The sequence below is a fragment of the Clinocottus analis genome, unplaced genomic scaffold, assembly GCF_023055335.1.
Source record: "Clinocottus analis isolate CAN_PGR_092001 unplaced genomic scaffold, fCliAna1.0.p SCAF_8, whole genome shotgun sequence".
NCBI classification, from domain to species: Eukaryota; Metazoa; Chordata; class Actinopteri; order Perciformes; family Cottidae; genus Clinocottus; species Clinocottus analis.
In genome coordinates, this window is record NW_027176240.1 from 20,595,231 (window position 1) to 20,618,053 (window position 22,823).

The following is a 22,823-nucleotide window of genomic DNA, read 5'->3' on the forward strand; positions in this document are numbered from 1 at the left end:
CCATTTATTTTTATTTGTTTAAGAGGGACAATGCACACTGATCAACATTACAACTGTAAGTGAGCCATTGCGGCGCTCACGATTGTATAAGTAAGCACTGCGTCACAACAAAGTATGACGATATACATTAAAATACAAAAAGATCGCAATGACCTGGATATGTTCCGTGTCGAGCAAAATGACAACAGACCCGAAGACTGGCTCAACCGATTGAGCCACCGATTTTTGTTTTTAAAACAACTTGGGTCATTTAGGATATTACCCATGATGTCACATCCCGTCTGTGTCCAGGGAACTTCTTGGTCTAGCTGAGCTAAAACAACTGGTTACCTCGGGTGGATATTAAAACACGTCTAAAATGATTTAGCGATTTTTCACGAGGCTACAGTCAGACACCACTGATGCAATTTGACAAACAATTGTACTTTTGGAACGAATATACAGTGACGAACGTACTGTGAAAAGACACTAAACACATTGCGAACACTGAGCCAAAGGAAGAGTTGACCACTGATGAAATGGACATAGTTATGTACGGGGTAATTTGCAGATTTTATTGGTTTGCAACGTTATAGCGAATATCCTCGGAGCTGAGGGAGAATAGTGTCTTCCAAACTCATATTTTTGTGTGTGATTTCATACCCTTTTTTTTCCCATCTTAGAATTTAGACTTTGAGAAAAAACATTTTTTTTTACAGCATGTCCACTGTTGGGGACCACTGGCTCATTCTCATGTGAAGACAGACAAATGTAGAAGATCAAAAACTAACAAATGACGTTTTACCAATAATGGTAATGTGAAGTATAAAAATAAATAAACCAATAATGGCAAATGGACCCGTAAAGCCCAGGATGTCCTCTTGAGAGTATAGCAGGAATTGATAGGGTAACCGAGTAAAAGGAGAGATGCAAAACCAACGTGTCCACCACAGAGGCCACAAATGAATAGGCTCGGTCTCAGGAGGATAAAGTATATTAAACAAACAAATATAACTCAATTGGCAAGGTGTGTGTGTGTGGTGTGTGTTTTCATGGTTGTCATGCAGTTTATAGTGCAGGAAAATGCAATCATGCCTGTCACTTGTTTGCAATTTCAGAGGGGTAACGGGCCTCCCTCCCATTCATCAAATATGGGGGAATATTTAGTGGTCAACTGTTTGTGGTCCAGAGGCCAAATACAGTTGACCGGATGTATTTACACCAGTCACTAGGGTGGTCCTGCTTCATTTTCTTTAAAACTCTTAAATTGTAAAAAAGGAAATAAGTCATTCTCCATGTGTTATCAAAATACATTTAGTAGAAAAGTCTATTTTTTTTTTTTTTACCCTTGATGTTGCCATTCAGCTTTTCCACCAAGCCATTTTATTTGTGGGTGGTAATGAACACAGAGGCTTCTTGCGGTGCCTAATTTGTCACACAGGTTGTGGTTGATCTAGAAGATGCATAAAAAGAATAATGTATTTTGAATACCATGGTGAATTTTACATTGTTGATGTGACCAGAAAGACAGGAATACCACTTTTGGACTAATACTTTATTGACACATTATTTTTCACGGTGAGTCAAGATCATTTTTGGGACACCATACTTGTAAAAGAAATCCAGCACACATTTTGAAACCTCTTTGGCTTCCCTGCTTCTGAGTGGGTAGACTTTGATACACTTTGTGAAAGTCTTCCATCACGCATATATACGCATGCCAATCTTCAGGCGGCCCCTAGTGGCCAAAATGCGTCCTTGCACCCCTGCCAGGGAGAACCAGGGCACGGCAGGTAGAACCAGTGGGAGTAGTGACAAGCCGAAGTGACAGGCGGACAACTGCATGCACTTTGCCGCCACATGGTTGTACAACAGTGCAACAGACGGCCACCCATCAGACACCCATCAGGAATGAAAGGACCCAATTCTTTGTGTGCCGTACACCCGCCACCCATCACTGCTCCACTGTCCTGCCTTGCGGGTCAGACTTCTGGCAGAAGCTCTCCCTGGCTGCGTGGAAGATGGAGTGTCCATTGGCTCTGGTCCTTCTCTTCCCACACTTGTGACAGATTTGGTGGGGTGCAACAAACCATTTTGTATTTTTAAATGTTTTATGCTTTAGACGCCAAACGGTGGTCCTGGGCGTCCTTCAGCCAGTCCTCCATAGTTGACCTTGCTATGGTAGGACAGTGAACAGCCCCCTTATGCTGGAAGTGGTACTGGTTCTTTATGGACTGCCCACAGTGAGGACGGGTGTGGTGGAGGGGGGGTTCTTCTTTCCCGTGGACCTGGACCTTCCTTGGCTCAAGGTCCCTGACTGCGTCTTGGAGGAGAACACGAGTTAGAGTCGCTCTTTGAAGCAACCATATTCCTGCACACAAGGATAGAAATATTATTTATTTGAGCATAAATGACCACCTGCTCAACAGTACTATAATGTATTAGAAGGATCTAAACACACAAACAGCATTTCAGATGTATGGCCAATAAGTTATATTGAATATTTAGAGTATGATTGAATGCATACACATTCAGCAAATATAACAATTACACACATACTGCTTTGTGCTCTACTTTGGACCCTGAATGTGTACAACACTTCATTGTCTTTAGAGACAACTCACCCACTTGCGACTGTCCTCTTCCATTCCAGGCCAGTATTATCGAGCTATGGTGGCTGTTTTTTTTCCCACAGTGACCACCAATTTCACTGCTGTGAAACTGCTCAAAGTTGATTGGCCTCCTCTGCAGTTGAGACCACCTTAGCCATGTGATCCGGTGCGTTTCTTTTACGCCTGCGGAGGTAGTACACTTCTCCATCTGGTAGAAATGGCATAGTATTAGTCATTGGGAGTTCTCCCATACCAGATGATCACTGTGTTCTAAAGTCCATGTACCCATGCATCCTTACCCTTCATCCTGAAGGTGTTTGCTCTCCGCTTAATGGTGTACTTCTCCTTATTGGTTGCCCCCTCCGGCCATCGCTTTAAAATCCAAAACTTGTCAGACAATGGTGGGATCCATACTAATAAATGTATGTCTCTCGCTGTCTCTATCTATATGTATATCTAAATGTATATGTATCTATATCAATGTATATCTGTCGCTTTCACGTGGCGAGGCGGAGGCTGGGTCTAGGGCTGGCACAGTGGCGGCCCAGACCGGGCGTCGGCACGACCTGGAAGTTCGGGGTCCTGGAACACTGCCCTTCAGGCTACGGGGCTCATCGTAGGCCAGGCCGGGCTCCTCAGGGTCCATATCCACCACATCGCTACAGTCACTCTTTGGTAGCGACAGTGTAAGTACACTTTTCTCCCGCTGCCCCTGTCGTACAACAGCCAAGTATCGTTGCAAGATACTGGCATATTTTTTGGCCTTTTCATAAATGTCTGTATCTGGCTGTTCCAGTACCGCAGTCATGGCTCTATCCAACTCGTTTTGCACAGTATGTCTTATAGAACTGGTGGGTTGCTCGTGTTGAGTGTGCTGCATCTTTAAAGCCTCAATCTGATGTCGTGGCGCCAAAAACCATTCCATTTCCATTTCAATCCCCCCTGTTGATAAGCCCGAGTATGAAAGGAATAGCGGCCCCTAATAGAGGAAGTAAGAAACCGCCTGTCTAGTTGAGTGTCTTTGTCAGTTTGATCTTTTTATGAGCAACTATGCGGATAATACGCTTTTTCTTTAAGAGTGCATACTGTTTGTCAGTCAATGGAATATTACCTTTCAATACATTAAGGGCAATTTCACACAGTGCATTAATAAAGTCCGGTTTTGCTTTACTCACAATGACCCTGCTCACACGAGGTAGAGATTTATATATTGCTTCCAACAGAGCCAAATTCCTGTGCATGCGAGACGTTAGGTTTTCAGGTTTTTAGGGAGATGCATGACTGTCTGGTCTGCCAGCAGTGCTGTTCTGAGCCTTAAATGTTCAGGAGTGAGGGCTTTGTAGTCGATGATTAGATAACCGTAGGCGGGCTTAGTAGCATCATTAAACGCCTCTCGAAAATATTTGGTATTTCCCGGAAACATTTGTCTGGCCAATAAGATGATTTGCCCTTTATCGCGTGGATTTTTAAACAGAATTAGATAGTTAGTGTTTAAACTAATAGTTTGACCAGCCTTACACTGAATAAACACATTTTATACAAGATAAATAAAACTGAGGTTTCTATGATAAACATATTTGGTGAATACATTCTGAACCTCTAAATTATCACTGCCATCGTTCATTAAGTCATTGATTATTAGTAAATTGTTGTTGTGGGGCGGTAACGGATCGTCATCGCACAAAGACACGGGTAACCCGTTGACAAAGTTAATAACTCTTGTTGTAAGAAGTTGGTCATACATTGGTTGCCAGCATGAGTAAATGTATACAATATTATCAACACTGTGTGAAATAACACTTTCTGAATTTACAATAATATCTTTGACAAAGGTCTTTCCAGAATTTGAAGGGCCGACCAGACTAAATAGATGCTGAAGTCGGGGATTAAACCCAGTCTCTTAATATCCATAAGGCAGGGTGGTATAATCAGGCAGCACTCTACGCTTGTTATACATTACTCGTACCTTCTTCACAACTGTTTCATTCTTTAGATGGAAGTGTTTTTTATCCCGTTTGATGGTTGCAGCTTCAGTCATGATGGGGGCTGGTGGACTGTGTTGATTCGTGACAAATGCATGCACGAACCCAGCCAGGGTTTGAGGTGTGACGAGCGCGGCATTTTTAGCATTCAGTGTCACGCCCTTACATTTAACGGAGGTTTTGCTTTGAACAGTGTTGAATGCATGTTGAGCTCATCTGTCAAATCACCTCGATACGCTCCTAATGGTGGAACCTCCTCACCCCTCTTTGATGTGAAGACGATCCTGTCGGTATCACAGTACAGCACACTTTCCTGCAAAGTATCCAACACATCATAGAGCATCATTCTGGCATGTGCTGTTGTCATGGCCCCGATAAAAACATTTACATCTTTAACATGAGACGCTCTGCCGTCTGCATGTTTCCACTGAACCAGAGCCACATCCTCTGAGATAAAGCAGAACTGTCGCACATCATAGTCGTCACTGAACATGAGTTTAGTAAACTGGGAGGGCTCAGTGAGTTCACAGGATGGCATATTACCTCTCATGCTAAAGCGACCCCACAGCGAGTTTAGGAGTAGTTTGTTGCAGCTCCTCACTGCTTTATTAACCCGAATTTTAGCAGGATCGAGCTGAATGCCCTCCTTGTAAGATAGTCTGCAACATATTTAGCCTGCGCCTCTGGTGTTATATGCCCTGGGTACCCCGATGCTTCCTGCTTACACTTGAGAAATGTGTTGACGTAACCCCTAAACAGCTGTGTAGTTGTCTCGGGAAAATGCCACACCATCAATGCACACGACCCTGTACCCCTTTTCAACAGCCTTCTCCAGCTCAAAGGAGACGCACACACCTGAGAGCGCTCTGTCATGGTCACTGTGTGTACATGCAGTTGTCTGATTCAAAGTCTCTGCACATGTACGACACAGGGGGAACATTAGTTTACCGTGGCATCTGAAAGGCAATACAGGCTGGTATAAGCCTTTAGGAGGCAACACTGCATTTGATAAATCCAAAGTATTTATCAATAGATTCAAAATCGGTGAATATGACCTGTGGGATACATCTTATTAGCCTGGACATTGGGATACAAAGGGGTAAAATATAGTATCTAATCTTCTCATCAGTCTCAAGGTGAAATTCATGGAACAATTTCATAGCATTGGTGCGACCTCCAAGGAGGGCCTCTCTGGGATCCAAGCGCACCTTCTTTTCACCATGATTCAGAGCGTGTATGATTTCAACATTCTGTGTGGGCAACATATGAGAGCCATTCCATCAACACATCTGAATATGTCTTGTTCTGCTGCGTGTACGCTCCTTCATACGTCAGCGCCACAGTGTCTTTGGGTAGAAACTTTGTTTTGAACACACCCATGCAGCTAGACGCTAGTGTTGTGAATGCAAAGGGGTCCAGAGACGTACACTCGATGAAGCTGTCACGATACTTTGTACACGCTCTGCGTAGTACTTAGACATCATTGGTACAATACACACCGAGCTCCTTTTGGAGATTGAATGTTTTACCCCGGGTGGTCTCATACCAGGTCACGAATGAGACCTTGTTGCTGTCAGACATTGTGTCGTACCCATAAGATGAGGGGTCTGGGTGGCTGCCAACATACTGCTCGTGGGCTCTGGTGTTAAACCTGTGGGGAAAGTAACCTTTAGACAAATCAGCAAACCCCAGGGCTGCAGGTGTCTTAGCCAAACTCATGGGAAGGAAGCTGAAGGAGTCAATCCACCTCTGTTGGAGATTTGTATCATAGATCAGAATGACCCTGCTCCCCCTCATGGTCACTTGTGATGTGATACGTTTCTTGACAAAATACTCGAGCAGTATGTAGTTATCAACCCCAGACGCATTGTGTGCTATGAAAGTGTAGCCCTTGTATTTTTTCTTTCTGTAGCGTTTGACAAACGTGTCGACACAGTTTGTATTGGGGCACTCAAACCTGTCCCCATCCATGTCCATAGCACAGATGTAATTGGCTTCATGTTTGTTATTGTGGTAACGAGTCTCAAAATCAAACAGGATGTACTTTGTGTCGGTTGCTTTCTGCTCAACAGGCTGAATGAAGCATGTGTGCTCTGCTCTTTGTGGTTCGCCACAGTGGCTACAAACACGTGGTTTACAGACATGCGCTTTTTGGTCACCCTGTATGTTTGACCACAGAGCTCACAATACTTCATGCTATCACAGGGGATTCTGTTGTGGACAGCTTTGTATGTTGGACAAGACAATACTGCGGTTTAAATATGTGATTACACTTACCACACTTGTGTGTGTCGGTGGGCATGGTGAGGCATTCACCCGTATAACAGACATTGCATAGCTGTGGACAGTTATGGTCCATTATTGTCTCATAGGTACGGGAGCAAAAGTTGCAGACATATGATGATCCGAAAAAAAACAGGTTTACCTTAAATCAGATAGTAGTGGTCATTGTATAAATACAGCAGGCGGGGTTGGGGTTGTGGTGGAATATTACAATTTTTACAGATAACAATTTTTCAAACGCTGCGACGTCGGTGAATGAGACCCTATGACTGTTGTGAAACCCTGCTGCTTGCTGAATACGTTCTGCTGCAGCTGTGCTTTCATGTTCAGGTGTGTCTGGGTTTACAAAATGCTCCAGACAAACGAAATATAGACTGTTTCCCACATTGTTACAGTTGTACAGATAACGGTCTTTCTTTGCCAATATCTCATCATTTGCTATCTTTTCTGGGAGGAGCCATGTTGGCACACTACTGTGATTTTGTGTGTGTGTGTGTGTGTGTGTGGAAACAAAGACAAACAAAAAACAACCCTGTGTGGTACTCTATTGCTAGTTACCCGTTGTGCCAGCTCAAAGTGTACCTAGGCCATGTAAGACGACATCCTGTGCATCCATATATGTCTGTATATTAGTATTGGCTCTAGTGATGCCCCCAAATTGTGTTTTTAAGGTGTTAATCTCCGCAGTTATGTACCCTAATTGTGCCTTTTATTGTGTTGTTGTCTGCAATTATTATGTTCCCGAGTTGTGCAACCAATGTACGGACAAAGCCATTCTGTACATTCATATATGCACTATGGTTGGCCTGTACCATCCAGAGCTCTTCGACTGTACCAACGTATGTATGACTACCAGGACCCCTCAATTCACTATTTTCACCAAACAACACCCTGGTTGTCTGTTTCTGAAGACGGTGTATCGGGGTCAAAAAAACTCTGGATTGACTACTGCTGCTTCAGCCGTTAGCAGACCTTCCAACGACCATGTATCATCACTAAACAAGTCCTCTAAGTCACTGATTGAAATAGGAATGTCACCACACACGTCCTGAGGTACAACCACAGGCTCTATAACAACACTGCTCTCTTGAATCACTGCTTGCATGTGATTACCTGGTGCTGGTATCTGTTGGTTGCTGAGCCGATAGTTTTCTCGTTTTAGTCCATCTATCACTCGTGTTCTTCTACTTGTTCACCTGCTGGACGCGGCCCTCTCCAGGCACAGGCTGCTATGGCCGATTCGATCGTATTTTCTCTTTAATGCAGGCCCTCTTTTTCTGGCAGGCATCATACTGGGAAATCTAATAAAGGGAAACAATTTTACAACACTTTGATATTGAATATGTAATTCTTAAGCTCCTTAGACAAATGGAGTAATAATACACTCACCCATTTTTGGATGTCTGCCTTCATGCCCGGCCTGCAGTACCGTTGGAGAATGGCATCCAGGGTTTTTTCCACACCACAATGAGCTCCAATGGCACCTCATGGAACTGCTCAAATATTTGATTTGCCTCCTCCGGAGTGAGCACAACTTTGGCCAAACGATGCCTCTGCTCATCCTTTGTGCGTCGGCAGTTGTAATAAAGTTCCCCATCTAGATATTACATTGACAACATTTTAAAATGTGTCGGAACGCTGACAGCCTGAAGCTGAAATATTGTATATGTATATTATAAAATAGCTGAATATAGCTAAATAGCTGGACTATCTAGATATATTAGAGCTGTGAAAAATAACGCATTATGATTAAATTACAGGATTAATGCAATAATTTTTTTTAACACGTGCAGAATGAGCTTCCATTAAAGCGGAAATTCAACTATTTCCGCTCTAATGCAGTCAGACGTAGATGTCAGATGTTCACTCTGGAAGACGTTGTTGTTTCACCAGCACAACCAGCCTCAACATCTCAACGCGCAGCATGTTGGTCGGCGAGGGGCGTTCAAGAGCAATGCGTCAAACCAGCCTCACTGACCAACACAGACCCCTCACTAAGTCTACCTGAGACAAGCTGAGCAGCACAGTTACATTAATATTGTTGAGGATGAAGGTTCACCAAAGTGTTGCGAGAGGCAACGGGGGACCCGAGCATCAAAGCACCGCAAAGACACACAATCATGACACAAATCCACGCGCTGTATAAAGCTGAAAAGAACAAAACGGAAAATGACTTGTCTGCTACGGATCATGTGGCGCTGACAGGATCACTGGACTTCTGTGAGTAATGAGAATTACCTGGTGAGCAGACAACTTCTATCTTTCACAGGCTCGTAGTACTTTATGCATTATATGAATGTATTAAGTGGATAACCTCCATCTTTTCTAATAAACCGGACACACAATTTACTGTCAACACTCGTTCACATTTGCTGGAACACTGTGACGTCACAAAGGTCGTCCTGATCAAAGCCACAGCTTTAGAAGACTCAGGGGCCGGTTCACTCATGTAGACTCCAGCCTGAGAGGAGGAGACACACAAGTTGTTGTTGTAGCAGAGAGAGAGAGAACACTCAACCTGGAGCCCTTCACCTCGTTGACCCTAACGAGCGCCAGGTGTCCCCACTCTCCTGACGACCCTGTCGGCCACGCCCACCTGCACACCTGCAGGACAACGGCCAGTGGCAGAGAGGGTCGTCACACTCGCTACAAGCTAAACTATTGATACTAATTATTACTGTTCTGATTATTTAGGATTTATTGTATTATGTTGATTTAAATGTTGAGGATTGTTCAGTAAAAAAACAACCATGAAACCTTTTAACTTTGAATGAGTAAAAAAGAAAAATATGATTTGATGATCAGTCGTCCTCTTTTAGACTCATGTCTGACTGTTGCTATAATGACACAAAGACACAGAAGTGGATGGATAAATGAATTTTCCCAAATCTCGTTTTTGGCCATTAGTTGCAGCCGTTTGCCACTGGGCGCGTCGTTACATTTTTTTTAATTCACCGTGTGAACTTATTTTCCATTTCTGGCTGAGCTACTTATTAAGTTTAACACTCCGCGAATTTCTGGTACAAAGAAGCTCCACAGGCTTTAATCCTTTGTGTTTGTTGATTCGGCGCCAGCGTGGGTTCTCCCCGGGTTCTCCGGCTTCCTCCCACAGTCAAAGACATGCAGCTTAGGTTAATTGGACTCTAAATTGACCGTAGGTGTGAATGTGAGCGTGAATGGTTGTCTGTCTCTATGTCTGCCCTGTGATGGACTGGGGTGTACTCTGCCTTCGCCTCATGCCAGCTGGGATCAGATAATGGATAATGGATGGATGGATTTGGAGCTATTGTGGCTAACCAGCGCTAGCATCTTTCCAGCTGGCTAGCATGTCAGCTCTTTAGCTATAGCGCTGTGCCAGCTAGCCAATGTCACAGAACATCTACAAATTAATGCAAGTTATGCGTTTTATTTCATGTAGTTATCACCCCCAGTGTTACAAGCAGCGTCACACACATCTCCATCCCAGGGTCACGGTTTCATGTGTTTCCACATCCTCCCCTTGTCCTTGGGTCAAAATGTCAACATGTGTATCTCCCCAAACCCTGTCGCTGTCTTCTGAAGGTAGAGACCTTCAGAGCATCAAGCTCCTCGACCTTCAGAGCATCAATCTTGACGTGAGGACCACATATGTAGAATATCCATAAACAAACGTTTTGTATGTAACTGTTTCATTGAATTGAACGTGTTGCTGATTTATAGAAGAAAAGTATAAAACTGAAATAAAACCACAGTCTTATCATTTAGTAAGCTGTAAATAAAACTACAGACTCCAGTTCTTTATCAATCTAACCTTCTCCCCGTCCTGAAGCAGTGTGACACTGAGGTGAGGACCGACGCTGCCAGAGGAACTTAAGGTAAGAACTCTGGTTGAAGACTTTGCAGTGTGTCTACAATGTGAGTTCAACATAGGCAGCGAGATTGTAGACGTTATACGTACTCACTTTATAAGGGTTGAGACGAGTCACAGCCTCACGGGGGATTATCAGATGAACAGTCACAGGAGACATTTCTTTCAATCATTTTATTTTAAGTTTTTACAATTTAAACAATTGTATTTATCTCATTCTTACCACCATTTAGGGGACATTTCTATCATTTTAATACTTAAATAACAATATCCAGATTATATTTACACACTTTTACTGATGCAGCATTTTCAATGTAGAGATTTTGTGTTGTTTAAGTTCGTTTACGTCAGTAAATAATATGAATATTTCCTTCACTGCCTCTTGCCACTCTATGATAATACAAACATAGTGAGTGTGGACTAAACTTAATTTTTTTCTTGAACAATTGCACATGTACAATTTCACAAATGGTCAATAAGAAACAGCAAAATACATTCAAACAACTCTCAAACTCAAAACTTGTGTTTTTGTTCATTTGAGCCACTGTGTAAAGAATTTAAAGATTGTTTATCTTTGTCGCCCCCTAGTGGTTTTATCAAAGAAGACACTGCAGCAGACATGAACTTTGTTTGGTCTCTTTTTTTTTTTGTTCTCATTTCTAATTTTTTTTTAAATAACTAAAACTTTATCGTCATTCTGGCCCAGAAGGAAAAGTCTGAGGGTGAACAACATCAGGATGAAGACATCCTCTGGGGAACATGAATATCTGTACAAAATGATGTGACATGACAGCTGTTTTACCTGTTGTTACATGAGGCCCAATGTCTGTATGTGTGAGAGGGGGTCAGACTTTAGTCTTTAAAAGTCTTCTGCTGTGTGGGAGACTAAACCAAACCAGCTGGAGGGGTGGACCAGTCTCCAGTCTCCTGATGCTCTCTGGATCACCAGGACTCACCATGATCACTTCCAGCTGATGAGAGGAGGAGAAGAAGAAGAAGAAGAAGAGATGAATCAGTGTCCAGGATTTACGTCTTCATAACATTATTATGAGTGTTAATGGAGCAGCTACAATGTTAGCTTAGCATTGTTTGATCCAGACTCCATTTCGAAAACTAACATTTTAAAAGTTGTTTTCTTGTCTTGTGGAAAAAGCATGAATTTAGACTTTTGTATGTAGTTATTTCTGCTTAATTTTTTATCTGTTTATTGTAATTAAATCACAGCTGAATCTGTGTATTTTGGGTTCTTACAGCTGCAGTAAAGCAGCAGACATGTGTCTTGCTAGAAACAGAAAATACGGCCTCCAGATGATGTCATGTCATTAAGCTGACGCTTTTATTTTGCTCAATACACCGTAGACACAGCAACAGGGAGTAAGTAGGGCTAAGGACACAACGACATGGACAAGCACAGCCGGGGATAGAACCACCGACCCTCTGATTGTAAGACGGGCATGCTAACCGCTGAGCCACACATGAAGCAGACGTGTTGAAGTTTGGTTTCGTTGGATCTCTGAACTTCCTCAACATGAACACAGCAGCACTAGTGGTTATTTCAGCCGTGACTGATGATTGGCTCCATGGAGGTAAAGCCTGAGCAGTAAGACATCAGGTTACTAAATGTAATGCTGGTTCTATGAAGTGAGAGCCAGTGATGTGCAGCTTCAGTCAGACTGATCTCAGAGCTGTGACAAAGATGATCAATAGTTTGATAGTTTGATGAATGAGGACCACTGTCTCTAAACATCTCTGATGCCGTCAGCTGATGCAGCTTCACTTCCTTGAGAAATTTGGTACAATAGTGCTAAACCAGCATGGACTGACTCAACCCTCTACTTACATCAGAGTCTCCAGTCTACAATGTGGACTCTCCAGAAAACCACTCAGCAGCTTCACTCCTGAATCCTGCAGCTTGTTGTATCTCAGATCCAGTTCTCTCAGACTGGAGGGGTTTGACTTCAGAGCTGATCCCAGAGAAGAACAGCCTTCCTCTGTGATCTCACAGCGTGACAGACTGCAAACACACAAAACAACACACAGAGTTTATTATATCGATACACAATGGATCATTATTTTCATCATGAATGTAATTAAATTATACTTTTTATGATAAACATTGACTTCAGGGTATATTATTGATAGTATATATAATATTCATCAAGTTTAGTATAGTATCCCCATCAATACTCTGAGTCTTTTTCAGTCTCTTTGAGTGACATTTTGTAGATAAAGAACATGGCCCTGACACTTTGGGCCCTGACACTTTGGGCTCCTGGGTCTGGGCCCTTTAGTCCTGTTCAGTAATCCATCCAACAGCATGAAGCCAGACAAGTTGTACATGTCACGATTGTAGAGGACGACATGAAGACAACGAGGCAGCTGATGTGAAGTGGAACATATTACCAGAACATGTAACACTTCACTGATCAATACGTAGATAAATCAATAGAGTTATTGATTAAACATGAAGGTGCTACACTAGCAGCAGACAGTGAACCCACCTCAGAGTCTCCAGTCTACAATGTGGACTCTCCAGAAAACCACTCAGCAGCTTCACTCCTGAATCCTGCAGCTTGTTGAGGCTCAGATCCAGTTCTCTCAGACTGGAGGGGTTTGACTTCAGAGCTGATCCCAGAGAAGAACAGCCTTCCTCTGTGATCTCACACCATGACAGCCTGCAAACACACAAAACAACACACAGAGTTTATTATATTGATACACAATGAATCATTATTTTCATCATCAACATGAGTGGCTTTCATTTTGGTTACATCTTCTTTTGTAAACAGACATTTTGTTAAAATCATGTCACTGTAAACACATTTAAATCCTGATTCCAGTGAAACCAGTTCTTCCAGTGCAGTAGAAGCTCTAACAAACTAAAAGCAGGACTTAAAGCGTCCTGGTTCCCTGAAAGCAGGAGGGCCAAAGGATGTTCATGTTGGTTGAACAAGACCTCCAACACTTTGATCCCAGCAGGATAGTGGCCAGTTCAGCATTCAGTTCACAGCATTATGTCGTAAAGCATATCACAGAGACACTAGTAGACATTGTTCTCCACAGCAACATGTTGGGAACAGCAGCATGAACTCAGTAGATCAGACACTTATTGTGCGTTCACACCGAACACGTCAAAAATGTTCTCGACCCGCGTCAACATTTTTTTCGATGCGCGGCGAGAAAAAGTGTTCACACCAAAAGCAGCATGACTAACTGCAGCGCCACAGAGGGGCCCCGCTTTTCTATATGAAAAGATCTCTTTTGTTATAGACTATAGATCTGCTTTATACTTGTTGTGGAAGTCACAAAAACGTGTGAACATAAACTCCATGGTGTCTGGGTTCATAATAATATCCGTAGTCTCACAACAGCCTGAATGCAGTCGCTATCATCTTCTTCCGAAGGACCAGCAGCAGTTTTACTCAGCTCCGGCAGGACGGCGGTGACGAGCGGACCATCTCAACGCTGATTGGCTGACGCAACTATGACTCACGCGTTTTTCTGCCAGAGTTGGGAAATTTCAACTCGCGAGTCGACACCTCGCGAGTTGATCAGAGTTCGCCCCGTGACCATCAAGTTGTTCGTGCTGCTTCAACGTGTCCGATGTGCTGCACGCTTTGCATGTAAGCTCGGCGTGCATTGAAACCTTGACGCGTACGGTGTGAACACACCATTATTAGACTACTTTGTCATCTTTGTGGTAAATCATCTGATCCTGACCTGAGAGTCTCCAGTGTACAGTGTGGACTCTCCAGTCCAGCAGAGAGAAGCTTCACTCCTGAATCCTGCAGCTTGTTGACGCTGAGATCCAGTTTTCTCAGACTGGAGGGGTTTGACTTAAGAGCTGATCCCAGAGAAGAACAGCCTTCCTCTGTGATCTCACACCATGACAGCCTGCAAACACACAAAACAACACACAGAGTTTATTATATTGATACACAATGAATCATTATTTTCATCATCAATATGAGTGGCTTTCATTTTGGTTTCTTCTTCTTTGGTAAACAGACATTTAGTTAAAATCATGTCACTGTAAACACATTTAAATCCTGATTCCAGTGAAACCAGTTCTTCCAGTGCAGTAGAAGCTCTAACAAACTAAAAGCAGGACTTAAAGCGTCCTGGTTCCCTGAAAGCAGGAGGGCCAAAGGATGTTCATGTTGGTTGGACAAGACCTCCAACACTTTGATCCCAGCAGGATAGTGGCCAGTTCAGCATTCAGTTCACAGCATTATGTCGTAAAGCATATCACAGAGACACTAGTAGACATTGTTCTCCACAGCAACATGTTGGGAACAGCAGCATGAACTGGGATGCAGTAGATGACTTCAGAGCACTTCAGACTTCAGAGCTGAGAGAAGAACAGCTGACCTCTGTCAAGCTGCAGGAACTCAATCTGCATCAAGAAGAAATATGAAGAGAAACAATCTGTTCATAATCCATCAGATGTGTCATGTTGTAAATGTGGAACTCCACTTCACAAGGTTTCCTGCAGCTGGCAGCAGACGTGTAGAAGCAGCTCACGGAGGAGAGTTCATGACTTGTTTCAATATCATATTCACGTTGAGGACAAACTCATCACAGCAAATGTTCACATGAACCTGGAGCACAACAGGTTGTTAAAGATGTGAAATGATGATGCTTTCTATAACTTTTACACTTCTGTTACTAAATGTATTGATCAGTATTGATCCAGATTATTCAGAGCAGATCAAAACATGTGAAAAAGTTATTTAAAAATGCCAAATGCTCTTTAAAGAAATGATAAAATATTGGATTAAAAATTAATTAAAGGTTTGGTTCTTTACATGTCATTAAATTACACTTTTATGATAAATATTGACTTCAGGGTATAGTATTCATAGTATTTATAATATTTATCAAATTTAGTATACATAGTATTCTCATCAATACTTTGAGTCTCTTTGTGTCTTTCTGAGTGACATTTTGTAGATAAAGAACAGGGTCCAATGACATTTTGGGCCCTGACACTTTGGGCCCCTGGGTCTGGGCCCTTTAGTCCTGTTCAGTAATCCATCCAACAGCATGAAGCCAGACAAGTTGTACATGTCATGATTGTAGAGGACGACATGAAGACAACGAGGCAGCTGATGTGAAGTGGAACATATTACCAGAACATGTAACACTTCACTGATCAATACGTAGATAAATCAATAGAGTTATTGATTAAACATGAAGGTGCTACACTAGCAGCAGACAGTGAACCCACCTCAGAGTCTCCAGTCTACAATGTGGACTCTCCAGAAAACCACTCAGCAGCTTCACTCCTGAATCCTGCAGCTTGTTGGAGCTCAGATCCAGTTCTCTCAGACTGGAGGGGTTTGACTTCAGAGCTGATCCCAGAGAAGAACAGCCTTCCTCTGTGATCTCACACCATGACAGCCTGCAAACACACAAAACAACACACAGAGTTTATTATATCGATACACAATGAATCATTATTTTCATCATCAACATGAGTGGCTTTCATTTTGGTTTCTTCTTCTTTTGTAAACAGACATTTTGTTAAAATCATGTCACTGTAAACACATTTAAATCCTGATTCCAGTGAAATCAGTTCTTCCAGTGCAGTAGAAGCTAAAGGTAATTTTCTCAAGTTTACATAATTTCTTAAATTCACCTTTTAAATGCAATTGCATATGTGTTACATACCCATCTGTTACATCTCATCTCTTTATATAATGAGGAACTATTGCCATAAGGCAAAAGTGTCAAGAGAAAATATGACTAAAGCTGGAAAATGTAATCTTGATTTTTGAAATTCTTCATATCTCTTGAGAAAACATAACTTTACTCAGGTCCTCAGGTTTTTAGGTTCTCAAAAGCAGTGAAATATATGAATAAAATGGTAGATACATGTAAATGTCAAAAAACACATTTGTATCATTGTTTTTTGAGTAGTAATGTGGTCTGTCACTACTTTCATCAACATGAGAGGGACTGAGATACGATGGGACCAGTGGTGGCTGGTCAAGAGAGGGCACATATACATACATATATGTATGTGTGTATATATATATATATATATATATATATATAAATTATAAAAATAAAAATAGTAATTAATAATACAAATTGTCAATATTAGTATCTTGAGCTAAGAAATATATCTGGTAATATTTATAAAAAAGGATATCTGCTCAAAAAATCTGCTTTTCCTGCTTGTCCTCTCTGCTCAGCTGCTCCAGTGCACGTCTCTGCTGCTCGCGCGCGTCGTGGGGCCAGATCAATTTGGCCCCAAAAACGCTGGTGTAAGAAGCAGTTCAGCCAATCACTGATCAAAGAAATAAATGAGAGACATGGATGGATAGATAATTTATCCAATCAGCGCCTTAAAAAAGACTTCCGGGAGGGCCAGCCCGAGGTTGGCCCCAGACTGCGCGCGCATCCAGGTCTCTCGCTCTCGTCAGGGCAGAAGACCACCGCCCACTTTAACAACATGACATGTCCACTTGGTTGCAGATCAGCCAAAAAGCGAGCTTGCTGGTGGATTATGACTTGCTTGCAATTACAAGAGTTTTTGTTTTCAAACTAAATATGTAGTATATATTTAAGTCAAAATATGTACTATAGAAAAACAAACTGTTTACTATGTTTCCACAAAATGCATGTTTTAGTTTCATTTTGACAAGAAAAGTAAAAAAAACAGGAACAACATATGTACTCTGTATATATGTGTGTACTATGTACTCTGTATATATGTGTGGACTATGTACTCTGTATGTACATGTGTGTACTATGCACTCTGTATATATGTGTGTACTATGTACTCTGTAAATATCTGTACTATGTACTCTGTATACATGTGTGTACTATGTACTCTGTATACATGTGTGTACTATGTACTCTGTATACATGTGTGTACTATGTACTGTTTACCAGCACAACGTCGCGTGAGGCCTCACAGAGTAAAAGTGAACAGATGAGCGGAGCAGATGCTCTCTGTGTTTTTTAGTACATTCAAGAAAGCACTTTTTTTTCTTAAGTGGTAGTGTGTTGTCTATCCGAACAAAAACCAGTGGATCTTTGCAGCATTGGTGGATGGGTAGGTCTTTAGAGATTTCCTGAGTTTTGGTAGTTTCACACAAAATGTCGACGGACACCTGAATTGACCAATCACGGTGACAGGCGGAGCTCGACATAGAGGCCAGCAGCTCTGTCAGCTCCTGTGAGCCACGTTAGACCACAAGGAGGACGGGGCCGGAAACTGCAGAGTCTCGCGGATCTAACAGTCGCGGCCCTATTTTCGAGAAGATATTAATATTTAAAAAACGTAAACACTGAAAATACACAGCCCCATGTAGGTCGATTTTAGTGGGTTAAAGCGTCCTGGTTCCATGAAAGCAGGAAGGCCAAAGGATGTTCATGATGGTTGAACAAGACCTCCAACACTTTGACCCCAGCAGGATAGTGGCCAGTTCAGCATTCAGTTCACAGCATTATGTCCAAAAGCATATCACAGAGACACGAGTAGACATTGTTCTCCACAGCAACATGTTGGGAACAGCAGCATGAACTCAGTATATCAGACACCTAGACCACTTCATCATCTTTGTGGTAAATCATCTGATCCTGACCTGAGAGTCTCCAGTGTACAGTGTGGACTCTCCAGTCCAGCAGAGAGAAGCTTCACTCCTGAATCCTGCAGGTTGTTGTTACTCAGGTTCAGCTGTTTCAGACTAGAGGACTGGGAGCTGAGGACTGAGGACAGAGCTCCACAGCTTCTCTTTGAGAGGTTACATCCACTCAGTCTAGGGAAGGAACAGGGATTAATACAAACAAAATGTTTAATTAAAGTAAAATATCAAACACTTGTAGTAATATCAATGTATCCATAATGTCTCCACCTACACAGCTTTGTTAGAGGCTTTGACCACTGGCAGCAGCCTCAGTAGAGCCTCCTCTGAAGCAAAGTATTTCTTCAGGTCAAACACCTCCAGATCTTCTCCTGATGACAGTAAGATGAAGACCAGAGCTGACCACTGAGCAGGAGACAGTTCACCTGTGGAGAGACGTCCTGACCTCAGGGACTGTTGGATCTCCTCCACTAGAGAACCATCATTCAGTTCATTCAGACAGTGGAACAGGTTGATGCTTTTCTCTGGAGACACTTCCTCACTGATCTTCTTCTTGATGAACTGGACTGTTTTCTGATTGGTCCATGAGCTACTTCCTGTCTGTGTCAGCAGACCTCGTAGGAGTTTCTGATTGGTCTCCAGTGAAAGACCCAGGAGGAAACGGAGGAACAAGTCCAGGTGTCCATTAGGACTCTGTAAGGCCTTGTCCACAGCACTCTGGTAGAGATGTATTGGATCCGATTTGTCTCTAAAGACTTTGGACCAAAGAGAGGTTGTTTGTTCTTCTGCCAGCAGGTTGACACCAGAGTCGATGAAGGTCAGATGGACATGAAGAGCAGCCAGAAACTCCTGAACACTCAGATGGATGAAGCAGAAGACCTTGTCCTGGTACAGTCCTTTCTCCTCTCTAAAGATCTGTGTGAACACTCCTGAGTACACTGAGGCTGCTCTGATATCGATGTCACACTCTGTCAGGTCGGATTCATAGAAGATCAGGTTCCCTTTCTGCAGCTGATCAAAAGCTAGTTTTCCCAGAGACTCGATCATCTTCCTGCTCTCTGGACTCCAGTGTGGATCTGTCTCAGCTCCTCCATCATACTTAACCTTCTTCACTTTGGCCTGAACCACCAGGAAATGGATATACATCTCAGTCAGGGTCTTGGGCAGCTGTCCTCCATCGGTGGTCTTCAACACGTCCTCCAGAACTGAAGCAGTGATCCAGCAGAAGACTGGGATGTGGCACATGATGTGGAGGCTTCGTGAGGTCTTGATGTGGGAGATGATCCTGCCAGACTGCTCCTCATCTCTGAACCTCTTCATGAAGTAGTCCTTCTTCTGTGGGTCAGTGAACCCTCTGATCTCTGTCAATAGGTCAACATAGTCAGGAGGGATCTGATTGGCTGCTGCAGGTCGTGTGGTTATCCAGAGGCGAGCAGAGGGAAGCAGCTTCCCCCTGATAAGGTTTGTCAGCAGCACATCCACTGAGGTGGACTCTGTGACGTCAGTCAGGACCTCATTGTTGTGGAAGTTCAGAGGAAGTCGACACTCATCCAGACCGTCAAAGATGAACACAACCGGGAACTCTTCAAACCTGCAGATTCCTGCTTCTTTGGTTTCAGAGAAGAAGTGATGAACAAGTTCCACCAAGCTGAACTTCTTCTCTTTCAGCACATTCAGCTCTCTGAACGTGAACGGAAACATGAACTGGATGTGCTGGTTGGCTTTGTCTTCAGCCCAGTCCAGAGTGAACTTCTGTGTTAAGACTGTTTTCCCGATGCCAGCCACTCCCTTTGTCATCACTGTTCTGATTGGTTCCTCTCCTCCAGGTGAGGCTTTAAAGAGGTCTTCTTGTCTGATGGTGGTTTCTGGTCTGTGTGGTTTCCTGGATGCTGTTTCAATCTGTCTGACCTCATGTTCATTGTTGACCTCTGCAGTCCCTCCCTCTGTGATGTAGAGCTCTGTGTAGATCTGGTTCAGAAGGGTTGGGTTTCCTGCTTTAGCGATCCCCTCAAACACACACTGGAACTTCTTCTTCAGGTTAGATTTGAGTTCACGCTGACAAACTGCAGCAAGAAGTCCTGAATGAACACACAACAAAGAAGATTAATGAGTCAAAGAATATATTTTTAACATGTCATTTCCTCAAAGAATGAGTATGAATATATTCTGGTCCATCTCTTGAGACATCAGTAAACGTTCCATTCACCCAGCATGTTAAATCTTTAGAGAAATCCTCTTACTGCTCTGCAGACAGTCAGCCAGCTCCTCCTGCTTCATGCTCCTCAGGAAGTGCAGTGAGATCTTCTGAAATGCTTCTCTGCTGCTCCTCCTCTGTTCTTCATCCTCACCATCCAACACGTCCTTATCCTCACTCTGACTCTCTAAGCATTCTGGGTAATCTGAACTCAGAACCTTCTGGATCTTCTTCAGCTCGTCCTTCACAAAAGTGAGGATGTTCTCCTCCAGCAGCTGGAACAGAATATTCTCTGAATGACAAACTAAAACCATGGAAGCAAACATCAGATCCGTGTTGGACAGACTGACAACCCACTGGTCTAAAGAGTGCAGCGTGGAGATGATGGTGAACAGAAGACATGTAAAAGTAGTTGTACAGGTACAGACCATAAATATGGAGTCCAGGTGTGTTTGATGCTGCTGGGCAGATGGACCTCTGGGAACCTCTGAGCTCTCCTGGTCCTCTCTGTGGAGGAGTCATGAACCATCAGCTCACATTGTGTCTGCACCACAGACTGTTTATTGTTCATGATATTACAACACAAACACAACAATAAGTTAAAGATGTTGTGTTGTGTCATGATTCATCATTTTATAAACCAGATGCAAAAGACTGGAGATGAAGGACGACCATCTGTGTGACAGTTAGTCATCTTGTTTCATCTGTTTTAAGAACTTACTCTGGGTCATAAGAACGTTGTTCATCTCTGAAGTTCATCCAACCACCTTTAGACTGATCACTCTTCATGGACACACAGCTGGGTTCAGGGGACTTTTCTCTCTGCCGCTGTGAACTGATAGAAACACTGAGATTTAATGAACATAAAGGATTTCTGAAGATACAAGATGTATTTTTCTGCTTCCACTGGATTTATTGGACAGTAAAAGTGATGTTATTTTCATTAACACTTGTAGTTAATGCTAAAGGAGACACTGTGTTGTGACTCATTTTTATTTGAATAACTAGTTGTTAGAATGAGACACAATAACTAAAACTACTGGAGTCAGGTTAAATCTTAGCAAGTCTCAACAATAAAGCCTTGTTACCAAAAAAAAAACGGATTCATGAGGACAACCCTCCAACAGGAAACTCTTCATCAAACATTCTGCCTCCAGACTTCTGACAGACATCTGACACTAGTCTGCATAGTTTTATAACTTGTTCCAAGACCTCTGAATGTAGACAAAGAACCCCTGCAGCTTGTCCCCAAATCCCTGGAGTTGTTCTAAAGACTTTTTGAGGTCGTTCCAGTCATCTGTCTTAAGAAATCTACAACTATCTAAAAATCTCTCCTGCTCGACTCTGTTGAGGAATAAACTCACATTGTGTTTGCACCAGAGACTGTTTACAGTTAATGATTCATATACAAACACCGACAGAGCAGTTAGTTCAATATTTTGTCATGATTGATCATCATGAAAAAAACACTGTAAATGATAAACGACTAATTCTGTGTTTCATAACTGAGAATCAGAACAGTTAGTCATCTGTTTCATCTGTTTAAGAACTTACTCTGGGTCACAAGAACGGCCTCCATCTTTGAAGTAAATCAGACGACCTTGAGACCGATCACTCTTCATGGACACACAGCTGGGTCCAGGTCCAGGTTCAGGTCCAGGACAGTCTGGTCTCTGGTGGATCCTGCTCACATGTAGAAGCAGAGTCAGTGAGTCAAAGACTTTGTGACATGAGAAGAGTCCTGGACAGTTAGAGATGGTCCTCTCACCTCTGAGCTCTGGTCTGGCTGTCATGTTCCCCACACAGACTGCTTTTAGAGGGAGGGACTCCCTCCTCTCTGTCCTCACACTGACTCATAGCAGAGTCCACACCTTCACACCAACACCAGCACCTGCTGGGAGACATCACACATTAGTTATCTTCTGCTCTGACATGACACAGGAAGTACACAGTACAAGTATTATATTTGACTGTAGTCTAAATAGTCCTGATTCTAAATAACAGGCTCATAAATTTCTGTTCTGTTCTTTAATCCAAAATAACTTAAAATAGAACTCACGTGATCTTTGAACCTTCAGACGCGGAGAAGAAGCAGCTGCAACACACAAGCTCCCAAAGTTAAACTAAAGTGAAGCTGGAAGGGAGGGGCCGTCACGAGATACTGGAACCAGTGCGTCCATTAATGCTGAGCGAGCTGGAAGGAAAGAGGAACAGTCTGACTCAAAAAGTACCACAGCAGCAGGACAACAACCACTTACACAGTGTTTCTTTAACAACTTCACAACAAGGTACAAATATCAGCCCCGTAGAACAAGTCTTTATGGTCTG

The 22,823-nt window shown here is 42.8% G+C and overlaps 1 protein-coding gene across 1 annotated transcript in view; it reads right to left on the reverse strand.

The window, feature by feature from the left end:
* The window catches only part of LOC137780016 (protein NLRC3-like), a gene marked incomplete at its 3' end in the record, with an annotated part of 52,992 nt that extends 30,397 nt beyond the window's left edge, over positions 1 to 22,595 (reverse strand). Inside the window, exons 1-11 of the mRNA XM_068568323.1 lie at positions 22,555 to 22,595; positions 22,264 to 22,386; positions 22,050 to 22,178; positions 21,217 to 21,330; positions 20,924 to 21,002; positions 20,542 to 20,770; positions 18,576 to 20,379; positions 18,302 to 18,475; positions 15,934 to 16,107; positions 14,424 to 14,597; positions 13,205 to 13,378 (exon numbers count right to left, since the gene is read on the reverse strand). Coding sequence (XP_068424424.1) covers positions 13,205 to 13,378; positions 14,424 to 14,597; positions 15,934 to 16,107; positions 18,302 to 18,475; positions 18,576 to 20,379; positions 20,542 to 20,770; positions 20,924 to 21,002; positions 21,217 to 21,330; positions 22,050 to 22,178; positions 22,264 to 22,352 — 3,140 coding nt within the window. The remainder of the gene's footprint in view (positions 1 to 13,204; positions 13,379 to 14,423; positions 14,598 to 15,933; positions 16,108 to 18,301; positions 18,476 to 18,575; positions 20,380 to 20,541; positions 20,771 to 20,923; positions 21,003 to 21,216; positions 21,331 to 22,049; positions 22,179 to 22,263; positions 22,387 to 22,554) is intronic.
* Positions 22,596 to 22,823: the final 228 nt, after the last annotated feature.